Genomic DNA, 12,459 nt, shown 5'->3' on the forward strand with positions numbered 1-12,459 from the left:
CAATGGTGAAGGCAGAATTGCATCTGCTTCCTATGGTCATGCCAGCCTCTGTAGCTTGTCCACACATCCACCATGGGAGCTTATCCTTTGCGCTATCAAGAAACAATAAAATGACTGTTTTGAGGTTAGTGCCAGCTGCCTGTCTTGGAGTCACCGGGAGAAGAAAGGAGGATCTGGATCTGGATCTTGTATTACTCCTGAACCACTCACAGCACACTTCCAGCTGTGTCCATCTCCAGTTTCACCTGCAATGGCATATGAGAAGGACCAGCTCAGGCCCAGAGGATTTCAGAGGGGAGCAGGCCATGCTCCTCCACAGCAGCAAACAGTGAGGCAGAAGTGCGCTCCAAAGAGAGGAAGGAGCTTGGTCATTTGTTGCCAGACTAGAAAGGACGGCTTGGTGAGTGGGGGGAGAAGACCCCTGGATCATCAATAGGAAAGTACAGAATGTGTTTGTAACCCCAAGTCTGACAGCAAGAGGAGGGAGCATCACCCAGGGCAGGAGAAAGGCACAAGGAGACCACAAATGATCTCTGGAGTGTCTTTGAACTCGCTCAAAGAACCAGAAGGCCAGGCAGCAAGGGTGTTTGCTCGCTCTCTAGGGATGTGGCATCTGAAATGTTTGCCTCCAGAAAAAGCTGTGAGGCACCCCATCCAGTAACAGGGCAGGGGGGCCCCCTGCAGCCATGACTGTCCCCAAGACCCCAGAAGAAAAGAGGGCAAAACCCCTTTGGAGTTATAAAGGGCCTGGCAGAATTTGAGCTTGCAGGAAGGCTGTGCCCTCTTCCAGCCCTACCCATCCTGTTTCTGAGAGCTCAGATGATACCACCACCACATGGTGTGGGCTGCCATGTGTCACTGATCCCCTGCAGGGCTGGCCCAACACAGCCCTGTTTTCAGGTGCTGTTGAATCCTGGCTGTGCTGGCCAGGCAGGAGATAGCTCAGAGCCAGGTGGGGCCATCACACCAATGCTCCATGCCCAGGGGTTTCATTGACATGTTTGCTGCCCTGGGAGCCCTTCCCCTCTGCTCAGCTTGTGCCATCACAGCTCCCAATGATGCAGTTTGAAGGGTTTGCCAGCACAATGACCTTTCTGCCAGGGCCTGGCTCAGAGTCCTCACAGCTCACAGCTCTGTTGTCTTCCTGGGCTCGATCAGGATGGTGTTGAGCATGCCCACCTGACACTCTTGGTCTTGGAGCTTCCTTGCAGCCTGAGAAGGGCTTTGGCACCAGTTTGACCTCTGACGGCCTCTCTGCCAGTTCCTCAGCAGTAGAAGGATGGTGATGAGGACCAGTACTGCTGTCAGCACCCCGAACACCAGCACTGTCATCAGCTGGACTTCACTCAGCCCTGAGTCCCTTTGGGTCACCACCTCCTTCACAGAGATTTTCAACAACCCTCCCCCCAGCTCTTTTTCACTGTGGTTGCCCAAGCGCCGCCCCGTGACTGCGGTCCTGACAATCTCTGGCTGCGTCACCCCCAGCATCTCACTGGTGGTGCTTTTCACATCCCCACTGTTCTCGTGGTTTGCAGAGTGGTAGGGGGCAGCCCAGGTGGGCTCAGGGATGGAGATCTCGCAGGTTTTGCCAGTGAAGCGTTCAGGACACACGCAGTCGTAGTCATTGATGCGGTCGTAGCACTTGGCCCCGTTCTTGCACGGCTGGCTGGCGCAGTCGTTGATGTTGATGGTGCAGAAACGCCCTTCAAAGCCCACCTGGCACTGGCAGGAGAAGCGGTTGATCCCATCATGGCAGGTGGCACCGTTGGCACAGGGACGCATCAAGCAGTCATCCACATCGTTCTCACAGAGCGTCCCCACAAAGCCAGCGAGGCACCGGCAGGTGAAGTTGCTGGCAAAGCCATTTTCATCTTGACACTGCCCCCCGTTCTTGCATGGAGACCTATGTAGAGAGAGGAAATTTAGGTCATGGCTTTGGAGAGGAAACAGCTTCCCTTGCCCAGGGAGGTAAACACACACAACTTCATGTGGACAGTGTGTCCAGCACTGGCTCTCTCTGTGGGGGCAGCTATCTCAAGAAGAAAATGAAGCAACTTTCTGCCTCTGTAACTGTGAGCTATGGGACCTTCTCTAAGTCTGTGGCTGGGCATGTGTCCACCACCCACCAGAGGGGGTCTTCAGGCAAATGATCTGAAGAGAAAACATGCCCTCCTGGTGCTCCCTAAAGGTATGATGGGTGTCAGCTCATCACATCTACAGCGGTGAGGGATAGGAACCTCTCCAGATTGCAACAAAGGCCTTGCCCTGGTGGAACTGTGCAGTGCATGCAGCTAAACCAAAGACAAAGATGGTTTTGCTTTAACTTCATTAGCACATGGAAATCCACATACAATGAGCCAAGCCAGGCCACCGCTTGGCTTTGTGTGACCTGAATCTAATGCTGTCTGTCTCACTGCTGTGTCTCACCCTGCCTTCTCGCATGGTCCTGTCTTCATCTCACAGTCCTTCCCATGGAAGCCTTCGGGACACAGGCAGGAATATTCCCCATCTCGATCATAGACACACTGAGCCCCATTCTGGCACGGGGACTCGTGTTCGCAGATGTGTATGTCTGGAGACAAAGAAAAAGATGGGAGCTGGTGAGAAAAGAGGGGTAATGTGGCCAATTCAATTCAAACACAGCCCATCAAACCCAGAGGGGATGCAGAAACGGCAGGAGCTTCTCCCTCCTCCCCTCCAACAGGCACCTGCAGCAACAGAAGTGCAGTGCCTACACAGCCCCTCCCACCTACAGTCTGCAAAATGCACAAGCTTAGGGGTGCAGAGAGAAAAATTATCCTGCAGATCTGCCCAATATAAAGCTGGTGTGCATCCTGGCTGGCCGGCCAGTGAAGACCCCCTGGCTCAGAGGAGCCTCTCAGGCTGGAGGAAGGGTGTCCACTAGCCACCTGCCATTGGCAGGAAGCCCCAGAGGAAGCAGGAGGTTCTGCCTGAAACTCAGCAGTGTTGTGGGAAAGGCAGTGAGTTCATCTGCTCCATTTCCGGAGGTTGGTCAGTGTCTTTTCTGGCTCACCCATCCATGCAGGTGTGTTGGGCTTCTGCCCTCAGCACCAGAGGCTAGGACGTCCAGCCTACAACTCACCTTTGTCACAGAACTTGCCAGCCCAGCCGGTGTGACAGATGCACTGCCAAGGCTGGTGGCACGTCCCATGGAGACACCCTGGCATACGCACGCATTCCTCACAGTACTCGCCCTCCCAGCCTGGGTCACACCTGCAGGAGGACAAGGTATGGCAGCGTGATAAAACCAAAGCAGGAGCTGGGGAAAAGCTGGTTGCTTGCTGTGCAGGGTTCCTGCAGATACAGCAGCGCTGGAAACCCTCCCAAAGATGCCCATGAACCTGCTGACTCCCTCCTCCAGAGGCAGTAAGTACCATCACCTCATCTTTCCAAGGAAAAGAGTGGAGCAGACACCGTCTGCAGCCAGGAAGGGTGAGAGGCCAGAAACGATACTCAGCAGCTTTGGTTTTAGTGCCCATGTCCCACTGCTCTCCTCCAGGCAACTGCTCTATACACACCACAGCATGAGCTCCCTTGCACAGGCAGTCTGATGGGCAGATGAAAGCCCCATCCCTCACCCTGAGCTCTCTGATGAAAAGGGACAAGAGGTGCCTGAGGCCCATGTGTGTTGTTGTGTCTCTTTGTGTTACACATTACATAATTTTTCATCCGAAATGCACCGTAATCCTGCTGTGAAACCTTGCTTGCCATGGCTGGTGTATGGAACAGACCCATCAGCCAGCTCACAAGGGCAGTACCACAGGAAAACCTGCAGTGCAAAATGAGCCTTCTGGACCCAAAAGAGCAGGGCTGGGCTGTGAAAGGGGCATGCCCCAGTGAGGAGAACAGGGTGGCAGTGAGCAGTCTGTCCCCTTGCAGCACAGGCTTCTGTGCCAGCCCGGAGCAGCCTTCTCCTCCTGGCCCTGACCTGCAGGATGAGGGCTCCAGGTGGCCCTACAGTGTGACACGAGGCAGTGTCCGGGGCTGCAGCAGCCCAGGGCAGCCACGTGGTTGCTTCTAAGACTAAAGTGTGGGGTCAGGCTCTGAGCTTTTCCCCTGTGAGATCTAGGGACCAGCTGGAGCTGGGATGCCTGGGATCATGCACACACTTCTGTTGCAGTAGCTCCCAGCTTGAGTCTGCCAGGATATCCCCACCACAGCCCAGGCTTCTGCAAGAGGACCCCTTTTTGCACTCAATTATGTGCACGCTGGCAGCTCTTCTCCTCCATGCCCCCAGTGAGACCATCCCCATCTTATCCAGTGAGGAGGCCAAGCAAGCTGACCGACCCCCAAGCCTGCCCTGCTGCCTTATCACTTCCCCCATTGTATCTGAGCCTGAAGCCTGTCTCCCATCATCCAGGAATGGCTGGGCTGTCCTAAACTCCAGTCTAGACAAAAAAGCCTCAGCACAACATCAGACAGTGTGGAGCAGCAGGGACCCTGTAAGCACTGAAGCAAAGGCTAGAGAGAAGCAGCAAGAGGCTGAGGGATTAAAATCTACCACTTCAAAGAGTGTTAGGTAGAAAGAGAGCAAAGTCATCAATTCCAGTTGTGGGTGAGTGGAGGAAGAGCTTCAACTAAGGGTGGGGGTGCAGGTATCAGGGACACAGCATCAAGAGAGGGAGAGCAGCTAGGGTCAGGGGCAGCAGGAGTAGAGAGACAAGGACAAGCTGTACCTGCACTTCCCATCCTGGTCACAGCAGCCGTGGGCAAGGTTACAGCGCTCGCTGCAGTCATCACCTACAAGGCAGGAGACAGTTGGAGTTGCATTAAGCAGAGACCATAGATTATTCCAGATCTGCTGGTGTCCCTGCTGGCTCAGAGCTTTTTTTTCCTTCCTAAGCACTCAGCCTGCCCTTCCCCAGAACTGTAAGGTGGAGGGGCCTTCCTTTTAATGGATGGATGCCACATGAGAGATGAGGGTTTCTCAGTCACCCAAGCAACAATAACATTGGCTTTGTTGATAAATTAATTATACTTCAGAACTACCCAGTCTCTGATCATCATCTCTACTCTCTCTCTGCAGCTTCTTTTAGACTTTAGGCCCTTCTGGATAAAAGTTCTGGTGATTCCCAGAGCATTGAGGCAACCTGTGCAACAGGACCTGACCCACCTGGGACCTTGGCCCCATGGTTCTGTAGAAAGTATGGTGGAAAAGCTCAGGACCAGGCACTGCAAAGAGCACAAAGAGACTGAGAATAGAAATTTTAAGAACAGCTCCTCTTTATCTCCCAGGATGTCCCTATTCTCTGGGACAGCTATTGGCACGGAGCAGTCGGGCTGGGGGTCCTGTCCTCCATCAGGACCCAGCTGCTAGTGCTCTTGCTCCAGTGCAGGGAGGCATGACTGGGCATATCATGGGACCTGGTATCCAGTTCTGTTTATTTATTTAAAGGCCACAGAAGCTGTAACCAAGCCATGGCCTTACCATGCAACTTCTCATCCTCTGCTCAGTGCTGGCCTGCTTTCTCTAGCTAGGTGTCCCCTATCATCTCCATCTTCCTCTCTCCCCCATCACTTTCTTGCATCTTAGCCCCCCCAGGGAGCTGGCTCACTCCATCTCCATGGGCAGCAGAGCTACAGCAAATGTCAGGAGGGAGGGAACTTCTCCAGGAAGTGCAAAGAAATTAAATTAAGGCCCAGACTGGAGCAGGTTACAGCCCCCACACCAGAGGCATGCTCAGGCTTTCCCCAAGCTATGCAATATGCTGCCTAGGAAGTGACCAGGAGGAGAAATCCCTCATGCATGTGTTTTTGCTTCAGTGAGGCAGCAGATCCCACTGCTCAGGATAAAAGCCCCCCAAAACAAGCCTCTGTGGAGCTGGAGCAGCATCCTGGAACTGCTCAGCCCAAGCCCGGGTATTGCTGCTTTCCTATTTATAACCATCTCTCCTAGAAGATGGCTTTGGGAATTCATTGCTTATCTGGATCAAAGGGAGAGCAAACTAATCTTTGGGAAGAGATTTTGTTTCACACGATCCAGGACTAGTGCTTAAGTTTGGGGACCTTCTTTCTCCCTTGCCCTGCCTCTCTCTCTGGTTATCTGCTCAGGGACCATTCATCCTGAGAGAGACAGAGCAGTGCAACCTCACGCTGCTGGTTTGCTCAGGCACTGCCACCCCTGTGGGCACTAGAAAGATGGTCTCTGCAGCTGCCAACAGTGTCCCCCCTTGGCATCATTTTCTGGTCTTCCAAGTCAGGCCAGCTCCACTTTGCACAGAAAACTAAGGACACTTCAGCAATGCCAAGGAGAGGTTTGGAAGGATGGAGAGAAGGAGAGAGACTAACCTTGGGCAAACTGGTGATGGGCCAAGAGGATCCAAACCAAGGACATGAGCTGGAGACAGAAGCTCCTGAGCATGGTCAGCGTGACCCCACCGAGATGAACACCTACAGAGAGAAAAAGAGCAAGCTTAGAAAAATCCCCTGAATCACACCACAGCTTCACTTCATGCATCCCTTCCTCTTCTCTACCTGAGTTTTGAGTTGAAATATCCAGTTTTGTACAGACTTGTCACCGCACTCCTCTGTCCTTCGAGACTACTTCCTCTTAAGAAACGCTGCAGCACTAAGAATCAAAAAGCCTTTTAAAAATGTGTTCACAGAAGAAATGAGCATGCACACTCAATCCTGAGCATGTAATAACTCAGGGGGGGCTGTGGATGTTCAGCTTTGTGTTAAGAAAGATCCTTCTTGTGTATGTTCAAATGAATAGATGGGCTGAGTCTTCTTATGGTGCCCAGCCTGCTTTTTGAGCCCTTGAGAAGAGCAAGGAATTGAGTAGATCCAGCAGACCAGCAGGCTACCCTACTTGCTTTTCTGAGCAAGGGATTGAAGTGATGGGCAAGCAGGTGATGGGCTGCAGTCCCATGTAGGAAAGGCACACACACACCTCTTGCTGGGTGCAGTCCGTTTCCCCGGCTGTCCTGCAGAGAGCCCTGTCAGACCAGGGTTCCTGCACCCATGTTTTTTCCCACCTACTCCTGCCCCCTTGAAGTAACATTAAACACTTTCCAAAAACACTTCATTCCCTCCCAGCCTTCTGGGGTTGTTAAGGGCAGGAAATTCAAGGGTGATATCATAAATATATTACTATAATGAGATGGGAGGGGTTAAACAGTTATGCTAGGAGAGTGGTGAAGGTATGGAGCAGACTCCATCCAGCTGTGTGGGTGTGATGGACAGGGGCCATTCCACTTTCTGCTTGATTCTTTAGCTAGGGAGGGTTGTGTTGGGTCAATAGTTGCATGAAAGGCTCCTCAGAGGAGAAAAGAAGGCCTCCCACCCACCTACAAGTACAAATGCATTGCAGGAAGAGTTTCTGGGGTCCCTGCTAAGGGCTTCAACTAACTGGACCAGAAAAAATAGCCGACAAAAGCTATTTGATGTTGCTTGAAGCATCTCTCCAGCAAACTAACCACCAGCAATGAAGGATGCAGCACTTTGAGAGGGGCTACAGGATGTTACTGTCACTTCCCCAGCATGGTCTGCTGCATCTTCCCTCCCCACAGTCCCCTTTTCACCATACTCACAGGACCCTCCTTCACATCCTGCCCCAAAACTCTGGGCACTAGTGAACAACTAGATTCATTTCAAGGGAAGGTGAAGAAATTCCTATGAAACTTATAAAATAATTTAGGGTTGAACAGTCAGTATCCTCTTCTTCCAGGGCTGTGAGGAGCTCACCTTCTGGCCATATCATTGCAAAGGCTGTTCCCCCCATGGCTCCCCACAGCCTCCCCACTTGAGGTGCAGCCTCTCAGACCTCCTGACACAGCCACCCTAAGGGTGCTGCTCCCAGCTCCCACCCGGGGGCTGTCCCAAACCGCAGCATGGCTCTAGGGCCATCCAGGGGAGCAGCTGATGCCCAAGGAAGGTGTGAGCAGCACTCGGGCAGGCCTGGCTTTGGGTCGCAGGGACACGGGAGGGAGCTCCCTCCATAACACTCCTTTGCTACTGCCTGGACAGTTTGGGGTCTACCAGCCCCCCACGGGCTGCAGGCTATTAGGGATGCCCCCGGGGACTATTAACTGCCCACTCGGGGGGTATTAGGGACCTAATAGGACCTAAGGTTTGGGCCTACCAGGGAAAACCCCAGGAAGGGAGCTGTAAGGTACTGCCCCAAGTCTAGGGGCCCCCTCCATTCCGGGGGTCCACGGGTGGGGTTGGGAACCCGGAGGATGCCGCGCCGCTGCGGCTCGCAGCTCCTGCCTCACCCCCGCAAGCCCCCCCCCCCCCCCTTCCCCCGCTCCCTCCCGCGGCTCTAGGACCACCCGAAGCCCCCCGTGCCCCTTGGAGGGGGCACGGCCACAGGGATGCCCGCTTTTCCCCCAACCCCACGGCCAGCCGGAGGGGAAGCCCCGCGAAGCTCCACATCTCTCCGAACCCCCGGCCCCCCGGCGGCCGGGGCGGCGGTGGTGCCGAGACAGGGGGTGTCGGGGGGTGCTGCCAGCCCCCGCGGCGCGCTGCTCACCCCCCACACACACATTCCTCGCCCCCCTGCTCACCTCGGCGATGCGGCGGGTCGTGGGGCTATCGCGGGGCGCGGCAGCGGGGGGCGGCCATGCCCGGGGCGGCGGCGGCGGGGCTGGGGAGGCGCGGGGCTGCGGAGGGAGCTGCCGCCGCGTGTGCCGCGCCGGGCCGCGCCGCTCCGCCCGCCGCCGCCGCCGCCGCCGTGCAGCCCCGGCCGCCTGCCAGCGGCTGCGTGTGCCTGCACATCCCCGCTCCCTCCCCGGGACATCCCGCCTCCCGCCGCCCCAAACCTCAGGCAGCCCCCGGCCCGGCCCGCCCTGCCCGCTCACCCCTGCCCTGCTCCCGCCGCCGCGGCAGGTTGGGGGGGCCCGGCACGGACCCACGCGGACGTCCCCCCCGCCCGCTCCGTACCACCTGGGGTACACCAGTCACCGATCCCGACCCCCGGGACCGGCCCGCAGGGGATGGACGAGGGTGGACGAGGGGATGGACGAGGATACTCCCTCCCCCACCCCCGGGGCTTGGGGGCTGTAGCGCTCAACCCCTGGCGGGTGCACACACAGGTTCTGGCAGATGTCCGACCCGCTGCTGCCGGCCTCCTGTAGGGCACCTCCGCCTGGCAGCCTCTCAGAAAGAGGTGCGAGATGATCCGAGCACTGATTTGAGAGTGGTGATGTTTCGGGACAAAAGTAAGACACTGAACAGATTGCCCAGAGGTGCTGTGGATTCCCCATCCCTGGAAATGTTCAGGGGCCAGGTTGGATCAGGCTTTGAGCAAGCTGGTCCAGTGGGAAGTGTCCCTGTCCATACAGGGGGGATGGAACCAGATGGTCTTTAAGATCTCTTTCAAACCAAACTACTCTATCATTCTATTATTTTGCTTAGATTACCTGAAATAAGTAAAACTGCTCTTGCCACTCCCTGCCAGCTTCAGGAGCCACCAATGCACTTCAGCTGTCAAACATGATGGTTAAGGAACCATTCTTAAAGCACTAGTGCATTATGGAGTGGTCACCCCACAAGAAATAACCCATCTGGCAGAGCTGTGGTCCTCAGTTCTCTCACTTTTGCTCACAAGCTGGGGACACCAGCACCTCAGTGAACAGAACCGTACTGAGGGAGGGGCTGGGCCATCACACCTTCTGGAGGAACAGCTGCCTGCTCTCCTCCACACCTTGCATAGCCTTTCTGCTACTTCACAAGATTGTATCTGTCACCTTCAAAGGTCCTAGCAATCCTTAATTAGATTACAAGCTCACCTCAGCCAGCCCTCTTCTACTCCTGTGCCACATAGGTTTTGATATTTTCCATCGGGATGGGAGAAGAACCTAATCCTACATTTCATACCTACATGGATGCTTCCATATGCCATCTCATCTCACCAGACAAAGCTTACCCGATCCTTGCTTTCACCTTCTCCAGTCCCCCCAGCCCTCTGCTGTTCCTGACAGCCCTGGCAGCACCACACCCCCTGTGGCAGCCTTGGGTGGCAATGCAGGCCCCAGTGCCCCAAGACAGCCCAACAGCCAGCAGCCTCATCAAAGAGGCTCTTTTCTGGCTCTGTTTGTGGACCCCTGCTTGCTCCATCCTTGGCAGGTCTGGACAACACAATCCTACTGAGCAATAACATGGGAGCCTCCAACCCTGTGCCACAGGAGATGCCTCCTTCCTGTTCTGTCGGCCAGGAGCACTGTTTCTTCTCTTGCCTGCCTCCTCCTATCTCCATCATCCCACTTAACTTTTCCAAGGTCCCCAAGGGTCAGAGAGATCCTGTTGCTCAGGCTGCTCCACCAGCTCCTCCATTATTTATGGGACAGGTATGCACCAGCTTTGTTCTCAGATGCTGCCTGTGTTTCTCCATCCATTCTTTTGCTCCAATCCTTCATATCAAGCTCAGCCTGCTTCTGAGTCCTGATTCACACTGTATCTGGGACTTAGAGCAAAAGGGAGAGGCTGAAGGCAAAGCACAGCTCCTGGTATTCAGTTAAAAAACAGACAATGTCTCCTTCAGTCACTGCTTCTTTAGGACCTGAGAGGACCCACCTTTCTCCTCTGACCCCCACAGTACCCTGCCTTTCATTGTTTGCTCATGGTTGGAGGCCAAGTTTTTACTGGTGGCACTTCCAACACTGAGTCTGGGCTGCTCAGCCTCACCCTCAACTCCTCCTTAAAATTGTTCTACCTACAACAACTGCCTCGATGTGACACCAGCTCCTGCAACATCCTCACTTGGATCTCAGCACTCCTCTGCTGGGATCTACCCAGGTCCTCACCACACTGCACTGCAATGCCATGGCACAACCATGCCTGGGTGCTCTTAATCCTTGCTTGGTTAAACATACCTAAGAAAACTCCTGGACACCATATGTGCATTTGAAAGCGCAGGTAGGAGGGCACTTGCTGAGGGGTCACTGTGCATATATATATATCCATAGGTATCTATGCCCAAAACACAAGAATTGTGGGAGAGGGACATGGGATTAGGTTGCAGTTAGAAGAGTTAGACGCGTGGCTCTCCCCATGCCACCAAGAGAGGGAAGTAAGAGCCATGGCACAGAATGAGGGCTGTCCAGTCTGAGGTGGTATAAAGTTGGTTGCTGGAGACTAGAAAACCAAAGCAGGTGAATAGGGAACAGAAAACAGGGTGAGATTCCGAAGGTGATGGGGAATGGGTGCATTTGAGGGAATGGGTGCATTTGAGGAAATGGTTTTCTGGGCTTGAGGTTTGGTTTTGTGTGCAAGTACCACAGACAGAAGCAGGCAGGTTCGGGTGGTAGAAGAGGGGAAGCAAACCTGAAGGGAACTCCAAGCACTCTGGACCTTGGGTGCACTCCTTTCTGAGCACTGAAGGGTTCCTATCCTGTCCCTGGGCACACTCCTGAGTCCCAGTCTTCCTCTGAAAGTCCCTGGGCTGCCCAGTGTGATTCAAGCAGAGCAGCTCTATTTGCAGACCTAAGAAATGGGTGTTGAGGAGGGGATTCCTGCACTTGGCTTGGAACCTGCTCTACTGGGCTCTAATCCCTGCCATGCCATCCCTAGAGGCATCTAGGATGGAACAGCTGCTGGTTCAGAATTAGGAAGGATTTTTTCCTAGCCATAAGAGTCCCTCCACTGCTTTTCCCTCTAGTGAAGGAAATCCCACAAAGCAGTGACCTGGAGTGGGAACGAGAATGACCTGTCACCAGCCTCCCCCTCTGACACGTACCAGTCTCAGGCTCCCTCCCTTGTCTTTCCTCCAATGCACCATCACTGCACAGAAACCAAGAGAGGAATTACCTGTCAAAACCAGCTGGAGTTGCTTCCCTTTCTTCCAGTGTCTGGAACCTGCACCTTGAAGGCTGCCGGGCATCAGGCAAGGAGCAGATGCTGGGCTGAGGAAAAAGGTGACGTTGCCTCTTCTCCTCCACCAAGGAGCCTTCCCGAACCAAAGAAAGAAACTCTTCCCTGTGCAGAAACCTGGAGAAACTCACCTCTTTCTGCCCACTCTAATCCCCTGAGGGAGGCAGAGGAGCAGCACAAACCAGCTGGAAAAAGACTGCAAACGCCTCCAAGTTGCCAACTCAAATGATCACCCTCTCCTGCAGCTCTCCCCCTGGGTCACCCTCTCTGCCTTACGCACAGCACCAGCCCAGGGTCTCCGGGTTAAAACAAATGTTCTCCCCCATCCCACCCCCCTTACTTTTCCCATTCCACCCCAGCCCACAACAAACATCAGCAGCTCTCTGGCCCTGCAGCCATGTAACCCAACCCTGGCCATTGTTTCCCCTTCCCCAAGGTCTATATTTGACTCTGCAGCAGCACCGTGGCTGCGTGTGTGTGTGTCTGTGTCTGTGTGTGTGTGTCTGTGTGTCTCCGTGTCTGTGTGTGTGTGTCTGTGTGTGTGTGTACGTGTGTGTGTGTATGTGTGTGTGCATGTGTACGTGTGTGTGCGTGTGTGTGTGTGTGTGTATGTGTGTGTGTCTGTGT

The 12,459-nt window shown here is 54.5% G+C and overlaps 1 protein-coding gene across 3 annotated transcripts; it reads right to left on the reverse strand.

Annotated features, from left to right (window-relative positions):
• Positions 1–1,125: 1,125 nt before the first annotated feature.
• On the reverse strand, positions 1,126–11,842 carry DLK2 (delta like non-canonical Notch ligand 2). Of its 3 annotated transcripts, XM_030447921.1 has the most exons (7): positions 8,529–8,579; positions 6,496–6,589; positions 6,310–6,411; positions 4,698–4,761; positions 3,104–3,234; positions 2,428–2,572; positions 1,126–1,903 (listed from the first exon to the last, which is right to left on the reverse strand). In XM_030447921.1, the coding sequence occupies exons 3-7, from the start codon at positions 6,380–6,382 to the stop codon at positions 1,126–1,128; spliced, it is 1,191 nt and encodes a 396-aa protein (XP_030303781.1). In that variant the 5' UTR covers positions 6,383–6,411; positions 6,496–6,589; positions 8,529–8,579. The 3 variants fall into 3 exon arrangements, with proteins under 3 accessions (XP_030303781.1, XP_030303780.1, XP_030303782.1); XM_030447920.1 differs by lacking the exons at positions 6,496–6,589; positions 8,529–8,579 and adding an exon at positions 11,770–11,842; XM_030447922.1 differs by lacking the exon at positions 6,496–6,589 and having other exon boundaries at positions 8,529–8,565.
• Between the last annotated feature and the right edge of the window lie 617 nt (positions 11,843–12,459).

Source organism: Calypte anna, chromosome 3, assembly GCF_003957555.1.
Source record: "Calypte anna isolate BGI_N300 chromosome 3, bCalAnn1_v1.p, whole genome shotgun sequence".
Taxonomy (NCBI): domain Eukaryota; kingdom Metazoa; phylum Chordata; class Aves; order Apodiformes; family Trochilidae; genus Calypte; species Calypte anna.

Coding starts and splice junctions, on each gene's coding strand:
- DLK2 (XM_030447920.1), bottom strand. CDS start 11,842: ATGCCCGGCAGCCTTCAAGGTGCAGGTTCCAGACACTGGAAGAAAGGG. Junction 6,412..11,769: donor ACTCCAGCTGGTTTTGACAG/GTAATTCCTCTC, acceptor TTCTCTCTGTAG/GTGTTCATCTCGGTGGGGTC. Junction 4,762..6,309: donor CCATCACCAGTTTGCCCAAG/GTTAGTCTCTCT, acceptor CCTGCCTTGTAG/GTGATGACTGCAGCGAGCGC.